A 22,414-nucleotide genomic window follows, 5' to 3' on the forward strand; every position below is an offset into this window, starting at 1 on the left:
CTTTGAAGGAAGGGATGGGATCTACTTATATCTTCAAGGTCCCATAGGCTGCGCCTCATCGGACGCCTGGCTAATCAGCTGAGGTATTCTTCTATTTCAGCCTCCCTACTTCGAAATCGTGTGAGAAATTAAAGCCTAAATTGTAATGAACAGGAAAATCTGTAGTTGTCTACATACAAAAAATCAGTCGCACACTAAACCAAACACCCGCACCCCCTGACACATGAAATCCAGCATAATTTCAAGTAAGCACAGAGCCATTCGCCTTTCTCCGTCGCGAGCCAGAGACCATTTTCTTATAACGTAGTCGGATCCTGGTCCATATTGTGGCTGGAGGAGCCGGCTGTGGCTGGGTCACGGCCGCTGGGATCGGCTTTCTGCTCTCTTCCTCCTTAGAGCCTTCTAAAATAGACATAGGAGATATAGTCCGGTTCCTGTCTCTCATTATAGAAGACAGGTTAACTGCATCCAGCAGATCTCCTCCTCGCTGTGAGAAGGAGAGATCCGTCTGTCGCCCGGGAATGCTCACACTTCGGCGGGTGCCCAGAACGTCTTCCCATTGAGGCGTCTTTTTCAGCTCCATGTAGGTCATTGTATCTCCTTGCACGATCTGTAACTTGGACTCCGGCTCTGGTTCTATTACTTCGACCTTGGGCTCGAAAGGCACCTTTTGCTCAAATGCTGGCGTTCCGAGTTGTCTTGAGAGGAGCTCTGAGATGAGCATAGCTGGATCATTGATCATGGCCTGCAGAATATCTTGGAGAACGTAAAGATATTTGTTGGCCATATCCTCGGACATCCTCTCTGGTAAGAAGGACATCTGTAGCTCAACGTCTCCGTTCTCACGCACAGTAGCCGTGACGCCCAGATCAACAGTCCACGTAGCATCCTTGCTCTCGAAATTAGAGAGATAGTACTCGACTCCCCGCATCGTAAATGCACTATCACTTGAAGCGGATATGCAGTTGATAGCTGATGTGAACCTGGTAGAAGTCGGCCAGTCGGTACACTCGTGCAGAATCTCTCGGAAGCCGAGTTGTGCATTCTCAAAGCTTTCAGCCTGCTGTCCCCGTAACCCGACGAGAATCTCATGTATGGAAGTCTGGGGTATAAGCTGGACTCGCACAGGTAGAAGATTAACACAACATCCTGCCGCGTCCATAAATGATTCATCGACTGTCCCGCGGGTGGAGACCGTGTCTGCAAAAACAACATCCTGAGTGTTTGAGAGCCGGCTTAAAGCAAGTGCCCAAGCAGTCTTGATAAGGATGGCACTCGTTATACCTTGCACGGGGGATTTGCCAATCTGGACAGTGCAAGACTGTAGCCGTGCTACTTTGGAAGGGTACTGACCGATAGTACTTGCTGTCTTTTGTGTACTCAACGGTGTCATCGATGACTCCCCAAGCAGGCTTCGCCAGTAAGTATAGCTCTCGGAGGTTATCTTCTGTCGCTGGCTGTATAAAAACGAGGAGAAGGCCGGTTGTGGTCGCAGATTCGTTCCCTCATAAAGTGACCGTAAGCGTTGCCATATACCTTCCATCGAAACTGCATCATATTCTGCGTGTGTCAGGCGAAGAACCAAACGGTGCTGACTGGATATGGTCTCTTTGATGATGGCTATCTCTGTGAAAGGACGACCCAGTTGCGGGGGTTGGAACATTTGGTTTTTGATGAGATCAGCGGTCACTTCCTCGATAGCACCGTCTGTTTCCATGATCTGAAGTTCTGGCTCATATTCGCGAAGAACTACCTGTAGCAGCTTTCCTTGATCAAAGACATATGCAGTACGTAGCGCCGGAATGGCCTCGATGAGCTGGAGACAGCTTCTCTTCAATAGCTCGGCGTCGCATATGCCCTTCCCGTCAAGCAGAAAGTGGGCAAAGTTGGCTGTGGAAGGGGCAGCTAGGGCCTCCGCCACTGTCAGGGCTTGGAAGTCAGTTGTTGGTAGTATATCGACAACATCATGCGCCTTGTATCCCAACAAACGCGACGCAAATCGTTGCACATAAGTCTCGATCTGGTTTGTGGCGATTAGACTAAAAGGAGCAGCCACTTCCTCCGCTTCCTCTCCTCCTAGTGTGATGCTGCTAGCTGCGACCCGATCCTCCACTATCTTCGCGAGTTCAGACAAGCAGGGATACATGAACAGATCGGCCACTGTCAGCTTGAGCTTTTGTGTGCGAGCCATAGCAATAATACGCATGGCGACCAGAGAATCACCACCGATATGGAAGAAATTGTCATGTGCTCCGACTTGCTCCGCCGGTATATTGAGTGCTTTCGCCCAGTTTGCTTGCAGTTGTCGCTCTATCGCAGTCGAGGGTGCAATCTTAGGGCCCTCTCCGAGGCGGTAACGGCGAAGTTCAGCGTCGGGTATTTCTCTCAAGAGGGTCTGCAAGGCTCGTCGGTCCAATTTGCCCGACAAATTACGACTCATCTCCTGCATTGGAATAAAAATGCTCGGGACCATGTAGATCGGCAGGACCTGGGATAAGGCTCCGTATAGCTTGGTGAAGTCAATGCGTAGTGCCTCTGTCGGGTCGAACAGGCCTTCTATATCGCTATGTGAGCCCATGCGATGAGGGCTATTGTTGTCGAATTCTATCGCAACAGCTAGGGTCACTGGATCATCGTCGAGGATAACCACAGCAACAGTGCTAGCCTCTGGAAGATTATGGGTAACCTGGTACTCGATCTCGCTGATCTCTACACGCTGACCCCGTAGTTTTATCTGGGAGTCGAGGCGACCAAGGTGAATCAGCGTGCCGTCATCGTTTTGGCGGACCAAGTCACCAGTGCGGTAAACTCTTCGTCCCGTGAGGCCCAACCGCTGTGTAAAAGGAGGATCCACCAGGAACGAGGCATCAGTCCTTTCCTTGTCATTAAGGTAGCCTCGAGCCAAAAATGGACCTTCAATATAAAGCTCACCCGGTGCTCCTATTGAGCTCAGGAGAGCAGGGTTGTCAGGCTGCACAACCCACAGCCTCGTTGCAAGAGGATGCCCTATATTGCTGGCCTCGAAGCTGCTGGTGTACGGTGCTGTGCAGGTGCTCATGGAGCCCTCAGTCGGTCCGTACGCGTTGTAAATCTCGGCGTGACCCAACCAGGTGCGGACAACATCAGCACGAACAGGCTCACCCGTTAGTATCATTTTCTTCATCAGTGACAAGCGAGTAGGAGAGAGCTGCTGAGCAACTGTCGAAGTCAACATTGCGGTGTTGACTTTCATCTCTAGAATAACATCTTCAAGCCGGTTCATTCTGTCGCTTTCGGAAGGAATACAGACGCATCCTCCAAATGCAGTTGTAGCAAAGGTGTCGGTGATGACATTATCGAAGGTGTAAGAAGCAAACTGCAGGAATCGGGTCTTCCGGCTAAGCCCGAGCCAACGGCCCTGTTCGTCAAGGCTAGTCGACATTGTACCATGTTCGATGATGACGCCTTTAGGCGTTCCGGTGCTGCCAGAAGTAAATATTGCCCACGATGCATTGTCTGGAGTGACCCCAGTAGTAGGGGGTTGAGTGTGACCCGGCAACTCGGAAAAGAGCCTGTTGCCAACAGTGATTAGGGTTAACGACTTATGCAGTGTAGTAAGTTCACCCAGTCGATGCCTCTGATCCTCATCAGCCAAAATGAACGCCGGCTCTGATGTATCGATAATTGTTCGTATCCTTGCCAAAGGCTGCGATACACCCAGGGGCATGATCGCTCCCCCCGCTTGCATGATAGCCAGCATGGATACAGCGCCCCATTTTGATTTCTCCATGCATACGCCAACTAGAGTCTCTGGTCCGACACCTAAGCCGACTAGGTAGTGAGCAAGGGTGGTGGCGGTGTTATGAAACTGGCGGTAAGTGAGTTGCCCGTCCCAAGAATTGATGGCGATGTCATTTGGTGTTCGAGCGACTTGCTCCTGTACCATCTCATGGATGCACTTCTCCATACGTGGTGGGATTGTTGAGTTCCAATCATGAATTCGCTGCTCGTCATGCTCGCTGATCTCCAGGATGTCCGCGACGGCTGATGATGTTGCGGTAGGATCGGACAGCCGCTGGATCAAGCAGGCGAAGTAATCAATGACCCGCGTCATTTGCTCAGAATGAATGATCTTCGAGTCGTAATGGACGTCCATTGTAAGGTTCTGTCCTCCAAGCTTGCATTCTAGAGTCACACCGTGACTGTTGAACGGCGCAGTCGGCATTTCCACGCTCTCTAACCCAGGGAAGTCCAAACTGCTGTCTCCATTGCGCTGATCTGCCGGATGAATAACCATTAAACTTCCAACGTCCAGTGCGGACGCCAACTCTGGAACAAGAGCTTTGATGTCTTGGAGCCCTGTATGCTCGTAGCTGATCATGTCGATCGCTTGTCTCTGTACGGTTTGCAGATACTCCGCCACTGAGCTTCCTGCATCAATCTCAATTCTAACCGGTACTGTCGTGATGGTAGGTGCTGCAATCTCCGTAATTCCTGGGACTGGCGCGTTTCGACCGGAAACCGTAGCTGCAAACACGACATCCTTGTGACCTGCGTACTGTGCCACGACCAGGGCCCAGGCAGCACGTAGGATGGTTGGAGTTGTCACCAAAGTTTGACCAGAGCTCAGAATCATCGCGCGTCGAAGAGTGTCTTGCGGCATTGGCTGGTAGTCCAATGTAGGTCGGCGCGGCCAGTTCGCCATGGCATCTCCCTGCAGTTGCTCGCGCCAATAGTTGGCACTAGCCTCGGTAGTCGGACGCCCGTCCTGCAAATAGCGAATAAATCGAGAATATGGGGCTGAAGGAGCTGACCCGGCTCTCTGGCGATAGATGTCACCAAGTCGCTTGCTGAGGGCTCCAAGGGTCCAGGCATCATATAGGGCGTGGTGAGCTGTCCAAATAAAATAGCACTTGCCAGATGGTTCCTCCACCACACCATAGCGCACAAGCGGCTCTCCAAGTGCCATACCTCGGTTGATGTCTCTGCGCAGGTATTTCTCTAGGTCAGTGCCGAATTCCCAGTGTATGCTATCACGCACCACAACCTGTAGGGCAGTAGAGGATGAATCGGGTGCCATAATAATCCGTGTTCGAAGAATGGCTGCGTCGGCAGTCAGGTTCTCCCATGCTTGTTGTAAAGCTACACGATCGACGATGCTAGTGTCAATGGCATAAACTTGCCGGCTAACATATGCCGCCGGCTGTCTTGCAGTGATTGCAATCAGACCGGCTTGCAAAGGAGTACATGGGTAGGCGTCTTCAATGAGGGAGCGGTCTGTCGCACATTGGGCCGCAACGGCATCCAGTTGGTCCTCCACTTGACCTTTTGAAAGCTTGCTCTGGTCAATCCACAGTTGATACGGCGCCGGATCCTCGTGCTTCTCAATGTTCGTTGCCTGGTCTTCTAATGACCGCTCGGAGAGCACGATGGCTTGCTCGGCCACTGTGGGATGCTTAAACATATCCTCAACCGTGACCCGAACATGCAGATATTCTCCTGATGCCGCCACAATCTTCATCGCGGTTAAAGAGTCTCCACCCAATTGGAGGAAGTTGTCATGAACACCAAAAGCATCCTTAGGTAGTCCAAACACCTTGGCCCAGACGCCATAGATATCTTGCTCCATCGCCGTTCGGGGGGCAGTCTTGATGTGTTCATTTTGGCCCTCTGCTAAGTACTGCTGCAGGCTTTCAAGCGAGTAGCGAGTAAGAAGTTCTCGGATTGCTCGTCGATCAAGTTTGTTTGAGGCGTTCATCGGCAGGCGATCCACAGGAAGATACGCCGCAGGAACCATGTACGCAGGTATGACCTGAAGCAGCGAGAGGCGTAACTCACGAAATATGGCCTGGAAAGCTGCAGTATTAGGCAGAGCCTCAGGCGCTCCCGTCGCCGTGAGCTCATCGCTTGTTGAGCCTGCAAAGTCCACAATCGCGACGAGACTGATATGCTTGTCGTTCTCTCCATGCTTCACCGGCTCAACCGCCACTGTTTGAGCAGTCGGGAGTAGTCGTCGAATCTGGTATTCCACTTCGCCGACCTCAACTCGCTGACCACGAATCTTAATTTGGAGATCTCTCCTTCCCAGATGTGTGAAGGTTCCATTATCGTTCTGACGTACAAGATCTCCAGTCCTGTAAAGTCGACGGCCGCCCCCGGCTAAGCTAAGCTCCTCCAGGAACTTGGGGTCAGTAACAAAGGAGGCGTTTGTTTTTTCTTCGTCATTTAGGTATCCTCGCCCTTGAATAGGTCCTTCAATGAGAAGCTCGCCTGGGGCGCCAATCGGGCGAAGTGTGTGGTAGTTCTCCGGATCAACGACCCAGAAACGGCTCGCAAGTGGTCGTCCAATAATAGGTGCAAGAGCCGGGTCAGTCACTGGGTCACTACAGGAGGAATGGATAGAGCATTCGGACGGTCCGTACGCGTTAAGAACTGTCACATGAGACCACAGCTCAACAGCCGCACGAGTAACCGGCTCGCCGACCAATATTACCGTTTTCATGGACGGAAGCTCCTTGGGAACAAGGAGAGAAGCAACAGTCGACGTCAAGGTGGCGCAGTTGACATGCATGGATGCCATGGCCTGGGTGAGCCTATTGACGCGGTCATGTTCAGAGGGAATGCAAACACAGCCGCCCTTACAAAGCGTGGTGAAGATATCTTGGATTGCGGCATCAAACGTATGTGCAGCAAATTGCAAAACTCGTTTTTGGGTATCGAATTCAAAGGCAGATCCATGGGCCTCTATGCTCGTGGCGAGAGCACCATGCTCCAGCATGACCCCTTTCGGCGTTCCGGTACTGCCTGAGGTGTAGATGATCCAAGCGAGGTCATCGGGTGTCGCAGCTGTAATGAATGCCCTGTGCTCTTCCATAATGGTAGGAAGCTTCTCCATCTGATGTGCGTCAACGGTGAGTAACTGCTGTTCGAGCTCGGCTAATCTTTCTCGTTGTTTGTTGTCAACAAGAATGAGCCTCAACTGCGTGTCCTTTGCCATGGCCTGCAATCGCTGTACAGGATGGTTGACTCCAAGCGGTACCACAACGCCTCCAGCGCAAAGTACAGCCAACATGGCGACCACGGCCCATTTCGATTTATCCATGCAGAGGCCGATCATGTCCCCATTTCTGACCCCTATTCTGGTGTGCAAATCAGAAGCAAGCGAGACAGCGAGTGTTATCATCTCCCGGTAGGTCAGATTTCCATCCCAGGCACAGATGGCCTGAGCGACAGGTTGCACATCTGCCGTTGCGAGTACCAGTTCATGGACACACCTGGTAATACGAGGTGGTAAATCAGTATTATAACCTAGGATCATATCCCGGTGCTCTGAACTGAGCTTAGATTGGATGTCACCCAAAGTAGACTTGGCAAGGTCAGGATTGAACAATTGTTCCGCGACGTGCACGAAATGCTCCGCTACTCTGCCAACAGATGTAGTGGAAATCACCTTCTCGTCATACTGAATCTCGACATTGATGGTGGTCGACCCAGGAATAGGAGTACACTCAATCTGCAGCCCAAAGCTACCGAAATCTTCGAACGACGACGGTTGGGCTGCCAGACCCGGCAATGCAATTGTGCTTTCTGCTTCTGTTGCCAACTGGATTACGAGCAAGTTGCGGAGGTTCAGCGTGGCCTGGGTTGACTCCGGTAATAAGGCTTTGATTGTCTGAAGTCCGGTCTGCTCGTGTGGGATCATTCCGGTAGACTGGTTTTGAATGGTCTGAAGGAACTTATCAACACGGCTGCTCTTGTCGATTGATACCCTGACTGGAACGGTGGTGAGTGTTGGGCCTGCAATCTCGTTGATTTGCGGCACAGGGGCATTGCGCCCGGAGAGGGTCGCAGCGAAAGCGATGTCGTTCGAACCAGCATATTGCGACATGACAATAGACCATGCGGCTCTCAGAATGGTGGAGTCTAGGATACCTGAGAGACTGCGCCCGGTAACGTTGATGTCTTTCTGGATACGACACCGTGGGAGAGGCTGGTAGTCATTCTGTGGCAGAGGCGGCCAATCTGCAACCACATCGCCAGATAGCTGCTCGTTCCAAAATTCTTTGTTCGTCTCAGCATGACTCCTCGTGAGATACCGAATGAATCGAGAATATGGTACTGTTGGTAGTCTTGTTAGACTGCCGTCAGCGACATTATATATTTCGGCAAGCCTGTTGCTGATTGCACGGATTGTCCAAGCATCGTAGATACTGTGATGGGCGGTCCAAACAAAGTAGCAGCCACCCGTGTCTGGCTCAGTGACTATGGCGTATCTCACCAATGGACCATCCAATTTCATCGGCTCTTCTTGATCGTTTGCAAGGTAGGAGGCGAGGCGGGCGCCGTATCTCCACGCGCCGGGATCTCGGACCACGACCTGAAGCACGTGACCGTCGCGTCCGATCGACAGACGCGTCCGCAAAATAGGAGTCGAGCTCACAACCACCTCCCACGCCCTCTTGAATCGCTCTACATCTAGTACGGCTGTTGACAGCTCGTATACTTGCCGACTGATATATGCTGCTGGTTGCCGTGCAGTGACTGCGATGAAGCCTTCTTGCAGTGACGTTGCGGGGTAGATGTCTTCAATCTGGTCCACGCTGACATTGCATCTTGCAGCGATGGTTTGTAGGTCATCGTCGGAGGTATTCGACCAAAGAGAATGTGGTTCTGGGTCAGCCTCAAATGTCCTATCGATGCCCAAACCGGCACGTTTGGTCAAGATGTCGGCTAAATCCGACAAGCAAGGATGCGAAAGGATATCCGCAACGGTCAACTGAATTCCTTCTTGTTGCTGAGCTGCTGCTGCCAGACGCATAGCCGCTACTGAGTCCCCCCCCAGCTGGAAAAAATTGTCCTGCGCTCCGATTCGGATTTCGTCCAAGCCCAGGGTTTGAGCCCATAGAACCTGCAGGCTTCTCTCCACATCCGTGCTCGGAGCTTCCTTCGATTCGGCATCTGGGTTCAGATACAAATGCATAGCCTCATTGGGGACTTGATGAAGCATCTCTCTGAGAACTTTGCGATCGAGCTTGCCGGAGAGATTCCGGGGTAGTTGAGTGACAGGAAGGTAGATCGAAGGCACCATATGACTGGGTAACACGGTTGACAATGCGCTCTGGAGGCTATTAAATGCCTGTTGGATTGACAATGAAGGATGAAGAAGCCCATCTGTGAATTTTGACTTGTCTGCTGCATTTGTCACGCGATATTGGCTGTTGTCGGTAAAATCAACCGCGGCGACAAGAACAGGCAGCCCCTGGGTGCCCTGTCTGAGCAGCTCGACAGCAACAGCTCGAGTTTCCGGCAGATGTAGACCAATCTGGTGTTCGATTTCCCCAACCTCGACGCGCTGTCCGCGTATCTTCACTTGCATCGTGTTGCGCCGGGCCACATAGACAAACGAGCCGTCATCCTTCTGGCGCACGATATCACCGCTTCGATAGAACCGAGAACCTACCGGAATATCGAACTGTGCCATAAAGGAAAGGTCTGTAACGAAAGCCGTGTTTGTCTTTGCTTCGTCGTTCAAGTACCCCCGAGCAAGCTGTGGCCCTTCAATAAGCAGTTCGCCCGGTGCTCCTATCGGGCACAATTGACCCGGGTTCTCGGGATTGACCACCCAAAGACGTGTGCCGATTGGCTGACCGATATTGTGAATCTCCTTGATATCCTTTACTGGTCCCGCAGCTGATGAGAAGATCGTGCATTCTGATGGGCCGTAGCAGTTGAAGAGATCCAGCTTACTTCTCCAGGTCTCGGTTACCTCCACCGTAGCCGGCTCCCCACCAAGCACGAGTGTGCGCAGGGTTGGCACTTGGTTGGGGCTGAAAAGCCCTGCGACGGTGTACGTTGTAGCCAAAGCATTCACCTCGGTCAGGCGCATGAACGCCGTGAGGCTGCTCATATCGAGCCGGTCGTCTTCCGAGGGGACGCAGCAAAGCCCCCCCAACGATAGGGTGGTAAGGTAGTCTTCGATTGTTCCGTCAAATGTGTGCGCTGCGTATTGGAGCTTGCGGGTTTGTGGACCGAGCTTGTAACGAGCGCCATGAGCCCGAATACTGGAGCTGAGAGCCCGATGTTCGAGCACCGCACCCTTTGGAAGGCCGGTTGTCCCTGAGGTGTAAATCACCCACGCTGCATTGTCAGGTGTGAGCTTTGTGGCTGGTTGGTTGGCTGCGATGGAGGAGGATCCAGTTTGGCGCAGACTGTCGTCCACCACGAGCAAATCTTGTGGTACGTTGCGGTCAGCACCCAGACGCTGGCGATGTTTCGCATCAACAAGAACTAGTTTGGCCTTTGTATCATCAAGAATGTTCTGGATGCGCTGAATTGGATGGCTGACGCCAAGGGGTACAACCACGCCACCAGCCATCAAAGTTGCTAGAAAGGCCACTGCTGCCCACCTTGATTTATCCATACACACTCCAACCATGCATTCCGGACCAACACCGAGGGTAACGAGCCGGTCCGCCAGGACTCGCGATAGACCAACCAATTCTCCATACGTCAACTGTCCATCCCACGCCCATACGGCACACTTGGTCGGGTGTGCCTGAGCCTGCTCCGCCACCATCTCATGCACGCATTGCTCAACACTTTCCGGAGCGGCAGCATTCCAAGCGGCTATCTGCTGCTGGTCTCGAGGACTCAATAACACAATCTGGTTCAAGGGCAGTGATTGCGAAGTGGTGTCAGATAACTGCTGCACAACATACGCAAAATGGTCCAAAACGCGTCTCATGTAGTCTTCGCTCACTACCCTTTCATCAAACCGAGCTCCAACCCTGACCGTGTTGCCCAGCACACATTCCACATTCACCCCGTAGCTGTCAAAGTCCTCCACACTGCTATCCACAGGCTCGATCCCGGGGAAGTCAAGAACGGTGTCGCTCTCTGCACGTGGCTGGATCACAAGCAAATTGCGTAGCTGCAGGTTAGGATGGTTGCGTATCGCCAACAACCCGGTTTGCTCATGGCTGATCATCTCCTGCGACTGTACTTGCACGTTCTGAAGGAATTCTCCGACAGCTGTGGAGCTTGTAGCGTTGATGAAGATTCGGACCGGAACCGTCGTAATGGTTGGACCGATGATTTCGCTGACATTGGCCACTGGCGTAGTACGGCCAGACACGTTGGCCGCAAATACTACATCGTTCCGCCCCGAAAATTGTGCCATGACCAGTCCCCATGCAGCTCGGAGAATGCTAGCCTGGGCAATGCCCTTCACTCCCTCAGACGGAGTGACAATATCCCGAGAAATAGAGCACCGAGGGCGTGGTTCATAGCCCACATGCGGGAGTCGTGGCCAATCCGCCTCCACGTCGTCACCCTGGAGCTGCTGCTGCCAGAATTCGACGCTGCGTGCCTCGTCAATCTGTCCTAGGTACTGGATAAAACGGACATATGGGACTGGCCTTGGCACGTAGTCCTCCTTTTTGTAGAGCTTTATGAGCTCTTGGCACAACAGACGGACGGTCCAGCCATCGTACATACTGTGGTGTGCCGTCCAAACAAAGATCTGTTCCCCTGAAGGCGGTTGCACGATGCCATATCGTGCCAGCGGCTTGCTTGGAGCCATCCCATGGTTCTTGTCTTGCTGAATGTATTGTTCCAGGCTTCCAGAATAGTGCAGCCACCGAATAGGTTCGTCCACAACCACTTGCCAACTGCCATTCGTGCCAGTTACTATGCGTGTACGGAGGATCGGAGTGGCTTTTGCTAATGCCCCCCATGCTTGCTTGAAACGCTCCAGGTCGACATTACTTGAGAGGACATAACTTTGCCGGCTGACGTACGCCGCGTGCTGCCGTGCCGTGTTGGCCAAAAGACCTTCCTGAAGCATCGTACAGGGGTAGATGTCCTGCACCTGCTCGACTGGAACATCGCACTGCCTTGCAATAGCAGCTAGATGCTCCTCGAGTGGCCGATCACCTGGAGCTGAAATGCCTTTGAAGAGAGCGAACGGCTCAGGATCTTGTGCTTCAGAGACCTCCGCCTCGCCTCCAACTAAATGTTGCTGTACGCGTTCTTCTAGCGCATGGGCAAGCGCCGCTAGTTGAGGATGTTGAAAGAGGTCTGCTACAACAAGCCTGGGCTCCTTGTTGGTGCGATTTGCAGTTGCGATCATTCGCATTGCCGCAACAGAGTCCCCTCCAAGGCGGAAGAAGTCATCTTGCGGGCCAATGGTGTCAACAGGGACCTTGAGCACACGCGCCCACAATTCCTGCACAAGCTTTTCCATCTGCGTTGATGGTTTTGAGATTGCCTTGACCACATTTTGCCCCTCCGAGGTCCATTGTCGAAGTGCAGTAAAGGAAAGCGATGTCAGTAGCGTATGTACTGCGCGGCGATCAATCTTGCCAGAGATATTTGTAGGAACGTGGTGAACCGGGACAAAAAGCGCTGGAACCATATACTCTGGCAGGGCACGGAGCAGGGCTTCACGAAGGCCAGCAAACTGAGAGCACAGGATAGGAGAAGGCGCAAGAGTCGCAGTTGAGTCTATTACCGCTTCTGCACCTGAAACGCGTAACTCAACAACAGCAACAAGACCGGCTGCCTCAAGAAAATGAACAACAGCTGTGCGGGCAGCAGCAAAATGGTGCTCGATCTGATGCTCGATCTCCCCAATTTCAACGCGTTGACCGCGAATTTTGATCTGCGTGTCTCGGCGACCTAGATACGTGAATGACCCATTAGGATCTTGGCGCACCAAATCTCCCGTCCTGTAAATCCGGCATCCAGATGGCTTGTCCAGGAAGTCTGGTGGAGATATGAAGGAAGCTGCTGTCTTCTCTGGGTTGTTGATGTACTCTCGGGCGATCAAAGGTCCCTCTATCAGCAGCTCGCCTGGCGCCCCAATAGGAGCCAGCTTATGAATATTATGAGGCTGCGTGACCCAATGCCGTGTTGCCATGGGGGTACCAATAATATCTGCTTCGTCGGGACTGCTGATCGGTCCACTGCAGGTGCACACAGATCCCTCGGAGGGGCCATAGGTATTGTAAAGCGCAACGCCGGGAACACTTTTCCACAAGGCCACGACATCGGGCTTCACGGCTTCACCTGTCAGAGCTAAGGTCTTCAGAGATGGAACCTCGGTGGGAGCCAATAGGCGAGCAACAGTCGGCGTTAAACTGGCAAAGTTGACATCCATGGCCCCAATACTGCCGGCTATATTGTTCATCCGGTCACTCTCTGAAGGAAGACATACACACCCTCCGTAAATTAACGTCGCCCAAATGTCAGATATGCTCACGTCAAAGGTGAATGGGGTGTATTGTAATGCCCGCGTCTTGTTGGAAATATGCATCCGAGCAGCCTGTGTCCGCATGCTAGTGCAGATCCCGCCATGCTCCAATACCATGCCCTTGGGAGTACCAGTACTCCCGGACGTGTAGTTAACCCAGGCAGCATTATCGGGGGAGACATTTGTCTGGGGATAATCTTCTAGTGGCAACGCCTCGACCATATCAGAGTCGACAACCATTCGAGGGATATTACTGCGAAGATCAGCTAGGCGTCGGTCTTGCTGTGTGTCAACAAGGATTATGGTAGCTGCACTGTCGTGGACAATCACATCCAGACGTGACGTTGGGTGTGTCACTCCCAATGGGACAATGGCGCCTCCTGCCTGCAGAACGGCCAAGAAGGCCACTATAGCCCACCGCGACTTGCTCATACACACAGCGACCTTCCGTTCGGGGCCGACACCAAGACTAATGAGTCGATGTGCTAGACAAGAGGCATATTTGATTAGCTCCGCAAAGCTGAGCTTTCCGTCCCATGCACATACAGAGGGTGCCTCTGGCTGGGCCGATGCCTGTTTCCTCACGAGATGATGTATGCAGTCGTCCGCACGGGAAATGTCAACCGCGTCGTTTAGCTCGACCACGCGGGCTTTGTCGGCAGGGCTCAGCAGGTCTAATTCCGCTAAGGTGCGCTCGCCAACATTGGTGGGATCACACAGCAGCCGAACGAGGTGTGTAAAATGCGACAAAATGTTTTCCGCCTGTGCTGTGGGAATGATGACTGGATCGAATCGGAAGGCCACTCGGAGCTCTGCGTCGCCAACCGTGCAGTCGACTGTGAGACCGTGGCTATCGAAGTCGGTAGCACCCTCGAAAGAAAGTGGTTGAATTCCTGAGAATGGAGCAGTACCCGTGCTAGCCTCCCCTGCTGCCTGGACGACGAGGACGTTTCGGAGATCCAGGGAAGTCGCAAGCTCTGGGGGTATTATGGTCCTGATCTTGCGGAGACCAGTATGTTCATATGCAATCATCTCAGCAGCCTGACGTTGGACACTCTCCAGGAACGCGGATGCTTTCTGCCCCCAGTCAAGGCGCACACGCACGGGAACGGTCGTGAATGTTGGAGCCACAATGTTCGCTACATTCCATACAGGAGAATTGCGACCAGATACTGTCGCAGCGAAGATCACATCATCGTGGCCCGCATACTGAGCCATCGTGATAGCCCAAGCAGCACGGACAATGCTGGCAGGGGTCACAGTCTGGCCAGAGCCATTGTGAGTGAGATTTACGACTTTGATCAATTCTTGACCTGGGCGTGGGTGATAGTCTGTATGAGGCAGAGGTGGCCAGTTGCTCATAGCTTCTCCTTGTAGCTGGGTTGACCAGTAATTGGCTGCCGCCAGGTGAGTATGCGGAGTGTCCTGACCCGCGAGGAAGCGGATGAAGCTTGGATAAGAGCCCGGACTTTGCAGCAAAGTGCCAGCATGATAGATATCCGCTAGATGCTGGTAGATCAGACGCGTGCTCCACCCATCATAAACGCTGTGGTGTGCTGTCCAGACCAGGAGGTGCCTGCTGGGGCTTGTTTCGTGGACTAATCCGAATCGCATTAGCTTGCCTCCTAGGGACATGCCGTGTTGTTGATCCTGCTTGATGTATGCGTCCAAGCTATCGGTCTTTGTCCATGAGACATCTTCATCTACGACCACCTGCATGAAGTCTGACGTTTTGCCCGGACTCAATACAATCCGAGTCCGCAGAGTAGGGACAGCCTGCGCTAGTATCTGCCAGGCACCCTGCAACCGGTCCCGGTTAATGCTCTCGTCGATCTGGAAAACCTGACGGTTGATGTACGCAGATGGTTGCCGAGTCGTGACTGCCATCATTGCTTCCTGCAATGGAGTGCAGGGGTACACGTCCTGGATGCTGCCCACCGCAATACTGCAATCCTGGGCGATTTGCTCGAGCTGCTCTTGCCGGCGTTCTGGGTTGTCAATGCCGCTTGCCCATAGTGAGAACGGCTTTGGCTCTTCTTCTAGGACTTCTTTCTCTTTGTCGCTTTGCACTCGTTCGCCCAACAAGGAGGCTAAATCGTTGAGACGCGGGCACTGAAAGAGGTCCGCCACAGATAAATGTAGCGTGCGCGCGGAGTCGGTAGCGACCATACGCATTGCAACCACAGAGTCTCCTCCGATTTGAAAGAAATTATCCTGGATACCGATCTGCGTAACCGGTAGGCGCAGTATGTCCGCCCATAGCGTCTGCAGTTGCAGCCCAATTGGTGTAGAGGGAATGCAAGATAACTCATGAGCAGGTGAGGACAGATACTGTTGTTGATCTTCACGTGGCACACCTTCCAGAAGAGTTCGAACAGCACGCCGGTCGAGCTTTCCCGACGCGTTCAGTGGCATGTGCAGGATGGGCAAGAACGCAGTGGGGATCATATACGTCGGGAGCACTTGGAACAGCGACCCCCGAAGACGCTGCAGGGCTGTCGACAATGCAGGCGACGGTAATAGTACGCCCATCTCAGAAACTGCGCCTTGTCGAATATTGCTGTCTGCAACAAAATCCACGACTGCCGCTAGCCTTACCTGGCCTTGGCCTTCGTCCTCCATGAGCTCGACCGCCACTGATTGTGCCCCAGACAGATACTGGGTGATCTGATACTCGATCTCACCGACCTCGACGCGTTGCCCCCTGATCTTAACCTGCGTATCTCGTCGACCTAAGTGGGTGAGAGACCCGTCTTCGTTCAATCGGACCAGGTCGCCGGTCCGATACATGCGCACGTCGCCGTTGGTGTGGGGCATATTGAAATCGTCTAAGAAGCTCGGTTTGGTGATAAAGGCCTTCTGTGTCTTCTGTGGATCATTGAGGTATCCTCGTGCTAGGATTGGTCCTTCGATTAATAGTTCACCGGGGACACCGATCGGTGCGAGGCGGTTATAATCCTGGACATCAGCAACCCAGACCCGAGAGCCCATGCCAGTACCAATGATGGCAGCCTGCGTTGGATCCACTAGAGGCTCGCTGCAGGTTGAGTGAATCGAGCATTCTGATGGACCGTACGCATTTAGAACGGTAACATGGCCCAGCCAGCGTTTTACCACGTCTGCTTTCACTGGCTCTCCTACTAGGGCGAGCTGCTTCATAGCAGGCACCTCATGTGGGTCAATCAACCGCGCCACTGTAGAAGTGAGCGTGGCAAATGTCACCCCCAAAGTGCGGACAGCGCTGGTCAGATTGCTCATACGGTCGTGCTCACTCGGCACACACACTATACCACCCCACGACAACGTCGTGAAGTAATCTTGGATACAGGCGTCAAAGGTGTGTGCAGCAAACTGAAGCATTCGCGTCTCAGGGCCAAGTTGGAATCGTGCACCATGCGCCTGGAAACTGCTGCACAAGGCACGGTGTTGCAACACAACTCCCTTTGGCTTTCCTGTACTACCAGACGTATATATGACCCATGCAGCGTTGTTGGGCGTGACCTCCAAGCCCGCTATGCTGCCAATCAGGCTGCTAGTGACGTTTTTCAACAGTGCTTGTTCAACAAGCACTAGCTTCACGCCTGGAAGAGTTGACAAACGGTCCTTCTGTTCAGCATCCACCAGTACAATATCAAGCCCGGTGTCTTCCACAATGCCCTTGACGCGGCTCATGGGGTGGTTGACACCAAGCGGAACAACAACACCACCAGCTTGAAGGATTGCCAGCATTGCGACTCCAGCCCATTTTGATTTATCCATGCAGACACCTACCATATGTTCTGCACTAACTCCTAGAGCGCGAAGGTAGCGACTGAGCTGTTTCGATTGCGTGTGTAACTCGGCGTACGTCAGGTCCCCATCCCAGGCATGAATTGCCAAACCATCTGGCCGCTTTGTCACTTGTTCTTCGACAAGATCATCTATACAGCGCTCGACAGACTCAGGAACCTTCTGGTTCCATCGTGCAATTGTTGCCGTATCGTCCTCACTCAGCATGGATACGTTCTTGAGAAGCTCGCTCCCATTGAGTTTGCCGAGAAGCTGATGCAAAACGTGCTCTAAGCACTGTAGGATTCTTTTCACACGGGAAGTTTTGATCACATTCTCGTCATAGCGCATCTCCACTGTTACCGTATCAGCACCAAGCGAGCATTGTACCGTGAGCCCGTATGTATCGAATCCCTCCATTGTCACAGGGAGGGGCTCCAACCCCGGAATTTCCGACCCATTGCTGTCTGGAAGGGGCTGAACCAGGAACAGATTGCGGAAGTCCAATGACGCGTGATAGGAACTGGGGACGAGCTTCCGAATTTCCTGCAAGCCGTTCTGCTCAAAAGGAATCATATCCGCCGCTTGCTTCTGTACCGCACGCAGAAAATTGTCAACTGTCTGTTCTTTGTCCAGCTGGACTGCCACTGGCACAGTCGTAATGGTAGGTCCAACCATCTCGGCAATACCTCGAACAGCAGCGTTCCGCCCAGAAAGTGTCGCCCCGAAGACCACTCGATTGCTTTGCCCGCCGGCGTAAGTTGCCATTAACAGCGCCCATGCCGCACGAAGAGTATGTGGTAGCTCGGATAGAGCTTGCTTGCGCCCCTTGGGGTCTAAGAGAATGATCGTGTGTGTCTGCTTGTGCTTGGGATTTGGCTTGTAGTCTGCTCTGGGTAGCGGTGGCCAGTCAACGACCGCCTCGCCTTGTAGCTGGCTGGTCCAGTAGCCTGCTGTCGAGGCAGTGTTCTGCCATTGCAAATGTCGGACAAACCGAGCGTAAGGTACGAGGGTTGAAGTGGTAGTGTTGTGCAGGTAAATATCGGCTAGTTGCTGAAGCATCAGAGAAGCACTCCATCCGTCATATATACTATGGTGGGCTGTATATACGAAGAAGCTCTCGGCGTCTTCTTGCACAAGGGCAAGGCGAACCAGTGGCTGCCCTAACGCCATGCCTTCTGACTGATCACAGGCCAGGTAGTCATCTAGATTCGCACTTGACTGCCAGTGGAAGTCACCACGGACGACAACCTGCACCAAAGAGCCGCTCTGGGACGTTGTGGACCCGTCAACCACGAGCCTCGTCCGCAGTATTGGGGTGCATGTTACTAGCCTCCTCCAAGACTCCTGGAATCGGTGACTGTGAATAGAGCCACCCAGCCGATACACTTGTCGTCCCACATATGCAGTAGGCTGGTGTGCTGTAAGGGCCATGAGCCCCTCTTGCATGGGCGTACATGGAAGGATATCCTCAATGTCCTTGACGTGAACACCACACTGCTTTGCAATGTTCGTGATTCTTCGTGTGCGGTCATCTTCTTCAAAGCTCCAGAGCGCAAATGGGGCAGGATCCTCCTCTTCCACGTTCTCACTCGTCGATCGGCTCTCAAGGACCTGCGCAAGCTCTGATAGTTGCGAGTGTTGGAAGATATCCGCGACCGTGAGTCGTAGTTGCTGCGCAGCTAACATCGAAACCATGCGCATTGCTGCGATTGAGTCGCCGCCCAGGAGGACAAAATTGTCCTCTCGTCCGATGCTGGCAGGTTGAACGTTGAGTGTTTGAGCCCACAGCTCTCGAACCTGATGCTCCGTTCCAGTTGAAGGTGCGCTTTTGGTTCCAGCATTCAGCGCATACCGCTGAAGGTCGTCGGGCTTGAGCTCCTGCAGTTGCGCCCGCAGGGCTCGTCGATCAAGCTTCCCCGAAGCATTAATGGGGATACGACCCGTTCGCATGTACAAGGTCGGAACCATGTACTGCGGGAGCACCCTCAAGAGGTCCTCTCGCAGCCTTTCGAATACCGGCGTCGTTGGGGTTGGCGGCTCATTGGCGAAGTCCACAACAGCCATAAGGCTAAGCTGGCTACTCTGCCCGATTAGCTCAACCGCTATTGTCCTGGCACCTAGAAGGCGCTGTGAGATTTGAGATTCGACCTCCCCAATGTCGACACGCTGACCACGGATCTTGACTTGTTGGCCGCCGCACCGACCTAGGTAGAGTAGGGAACCGTCTCGGTTCTGCTGCACCAGATCGCCTGTTCGGTACATCCGGCGCCCTCTGGACTCGAACCCCAACTGCCTCAGGAAGGCCGGATCGGTGATGAAGGATTCATTAGTCGTCGTTTCGTCATTCAAATACCCGCGCGCAAGAAGAGGCCCCTCGATGAGCAACTCGCCGGGTGCTCCTATCGGACATAGGGTTTGATGATCATTGACTTGTGCAACCCAAAACAACGACTTCATGGGGGGCCCAATGTTCTTCGCCTCATCGATGTTGAATAGCTGTCGACTGTTCGACGCTGTAATAGAACACTCCGTGGGCCCGTAGGAGTTAAACACTCGCGCATGCTGTGCCCACTTTTCCAATACAGCTGGCTTTAGCGGCTCGCCACTGAGTAACAAAGTTGTCAGAGACGGTATCTGGGCCGGTGATAACATTTCGGTAACTGTCGAGGTAAGTTCCGCGTAAGTAACCTCTAAACGAGTTGCCATTTCTGCTAGTGAATTGAGTCGTTCTTCCTCAGACGGTATACAGACGCAGCCACCCGCTTGGAGTGTGCTGAATGTATCCATGATACTGACATCGAATGTATATGCAGCAAATTGTAACGTCCGGGTGTGTTCATTGATGCCGATGGCATTTGCGTGTGCCGTGAGACTTGTGCTGAGGGATTGATGCTCTAGGACAACGCCCTTTGGCGTTCCTGTGCTTCCAGAGGTGTACATTACCCAGGCACTATTGGACGTGGTCACCCCCGAGGTTGGTGCATGGTCAGTAGATGGTAAGGAATCCAGGAGTGATGCGTCGACAATAAGCACCTCCCGGTCTAAATCCCTCAATCGTGAAGATTGAACTGGGTCAGAAAGTATCACTCTTGCATCAGCATCCTCAATAATCCCTTGCAAACGCTGAAGTGGATGACTACCCGAGAGTGGAAGAACAGCTCCTCCTGCATATAGGATAGCCAGCATCGACAGCACCGCCCATTTTGTCTTGTCCATACAGAGACCAACGGGTTGTTCAGGTTTTACCCCGAACCTGGCCGATAGGTGCTGAGCCAACTGCATGCTTTGGTGTGCCAATTCAGCATAGGTCAACTGCCCATCCCACGCATCGACCGCTATCGCTGTCGCGCGAGACCGCACCTGCTCATCCACCAGATCATGAATACACCGTGCTACTGGTGAAGGAATCCTTGTATTCCACCGTTTGATCTGCTCCATGTCCTTTGCCGGAAGTTTCATAATGTCGCTTATTGTCTGATCATGGGCGTCGATCGTACACATCCTCCGCACAAGCGCCGAATACTGATCCAGCACGCTACGCAGGGTATCCGTCGCGATAACATGCTCGTCATAATTAACCTGCAGGTCGATCTGCTCACGTCCAAGCGTGCACTCCGTATTAAGCGGATAACTGTCAAACTCCTCCAACTCGATCGGAATCGGCGAAAGCCCGGGAAAAGCCTGATACACATCTCGCTCAACCGCCGGCTGGATGACTAGAAGATTTCGAAAGTCGAGTGATGACGCACACTCAGGGACGAAAGCTTTGATATTCTGCAGTCCTGTATGCTCGTGGTCTATCGTCTCCGTCGCCTGCTGCTGGATCAGTCGCAGAAGCTCCGCGACCGTTTTATTTCGGTCCACTTGAACCCGCACAGGTACCGTGGTGATCAATGGCGCAGTGATATCCGCAACCTGGGGAACAGGGGCATTTCGGCCCGACAGCGTAACCCCAAATATCACGTCGCTCTGTCCGCTGTATTGCGCCATTACCAGTGCCCATGCTGCGCGGAGGATAGCCGACATCAACACCGAGCTACTGCCAGACTCCTCAGGGAGCGCAATCGTGGCTTGGTATTGGGCCTTTGGTTTCGGCTGGTATGTCGCGCTGGGTAGAGGCGGCCAGTCTACCGTGACCGCATCGCCCTGGAGCTGATTCCGCCAATAGTCCCTGGCACGGTCGGGAGGTTGTTGCTGAAGATATCGCACGAATCGTGTGTAGGGTACAGCAGGTGGTAGGTTCTCGAAATTGTAGATGGCCGCTAACTGTCGGTATAGTTGCAACGCGCTCCATCCGTCGTAGATGCTGTGGTGGACTGTCCAGACAAAGATGGGTTGCTTTCCTGTCTCCCCATTCTTTATCAGCCCGCATCGACCCAATGGCTGGCCCACCATAAAACCCTCGCGCCGATCTTCTTCGAGGTAGTCCTCCAGGGTCGTGCTTCCTCCCCAAGTGACCTTATCCCGCGTAACGACCTGCAGCGATCGCCCGCTCCGAGGATCCATAACAATCCGTGTCCGGAGAATAGGCGTTCGTTCTGTGAGCGTTTCCCACGCCACCCTAAATCGTGCGATATCCACATTCAACGGCAAGGCAAACGCGCGCCGGTCAACATAAGCTGCCGGATTCCTGGCCGTAATAGCCATCAAGCCTTCCTGTAATGGCGTGGACGGGTATACATCTTCAATATCCTCCTTATCCAAAGCACAGAGCCTTGCCACCGCATCCACCAGGTTTCCTCTTTCCTCCTCTGTTGACACATTGTGATATTCCGGCCACAGGCTGAAGGGCTCCGGGTCTCCCTCCTCAAATCCACCCTCCCCCTGATGAATCTGCTCTGAAGGCTGCAAGTACTCGATCGTGTCGTACAGCTCTGCGATGCTGCTACACCGGATAACGTCTGCTGTTTTGACTCTCATTCCGCGTTCCTCGCAGCGCGCAATGAGGCTTATTATCGCCATTGAGTCGCCGCCGTGAGAGACCCATGATTCTGTTTCGTGTAGGTCGTCGGTGGAGATTTTGAGGGATTCTGCGCAGATTGTCAGAAAGGTTTGCCGTTGGTCTGTGACTGTGGTGTCGCTCATGATGTCGGTCGTTTCTGTGGTTGGTGCTGGCGGCATGTTGCAAATGTTAGTATGTCAGTTAGTATGTTAGTAGTATACAGGGTGCTCGGGAAGCTGGAAGCGATGAATGAAACTGAATAGGAGAAAGTGGTGGAAAGTGTGCAGGGCAGCCAGATTTGCTATCAGCAACAGCTATATTGTCTAACGAATTGGTAGGTATAGAGGGCCTGGTGGCGGTGCAGAGGGCCTAACGGCCAGCTGAAAATAGGGCTGTTACTAAGCTCCACCACGGAGATTGTAGCCTGTTTCGCCTCGTGCTGCTGCTTAGTCACTGGGAATCCCTTGTCA

At 53.1% G+C, this 22,414-nt stretch overlaps 1 protein-coding gene across 1 annotated transcript; it reads right to left on the reverse strand.

The window, feature by feature from the left end:
- Positions 1 to 241: 241 nt before the first annotated feature.
- Positions 242 to 22,123, reverse strand: BJY04DRAFT_215457 (uncharacterized protein; the record flags this gene model as incomplete). The annotated part of the gene is made up of 3 exons (XM_073715483.1): positions 242 to 8,097; positions 8,167 to 18,052; positions 18,110 to 22,123. The coding sequence occupies 3 exons, from the start codon at positions 22,121 to 22,123 to the stop codon at positions 242 to 244; spliced, it is 21,756 nt and encodes a 7,251-aa protein (XP_073574305.1).
- Between the last annotated feature and the right edge of the window lie 291 nt (positions 22,124 to 22,414).

The sequence above is a fragment of the Aspergillus karnatakaensis genome (genome assembly GCF_047715665.1).
Source record: "Aspergillus karnatakaensis strain CBS 102800 unplaced genomic scaffold BJY04scaffold_10, whole genome shotgun sequence".
NCBI classification, from domain to species: Eukaryota; Fungi; Ascomycota; class Eurotiomycetes; order Eurotiales; family Aspergillaceae; genus Aspergillus; species Aspergillus karnatakaensis.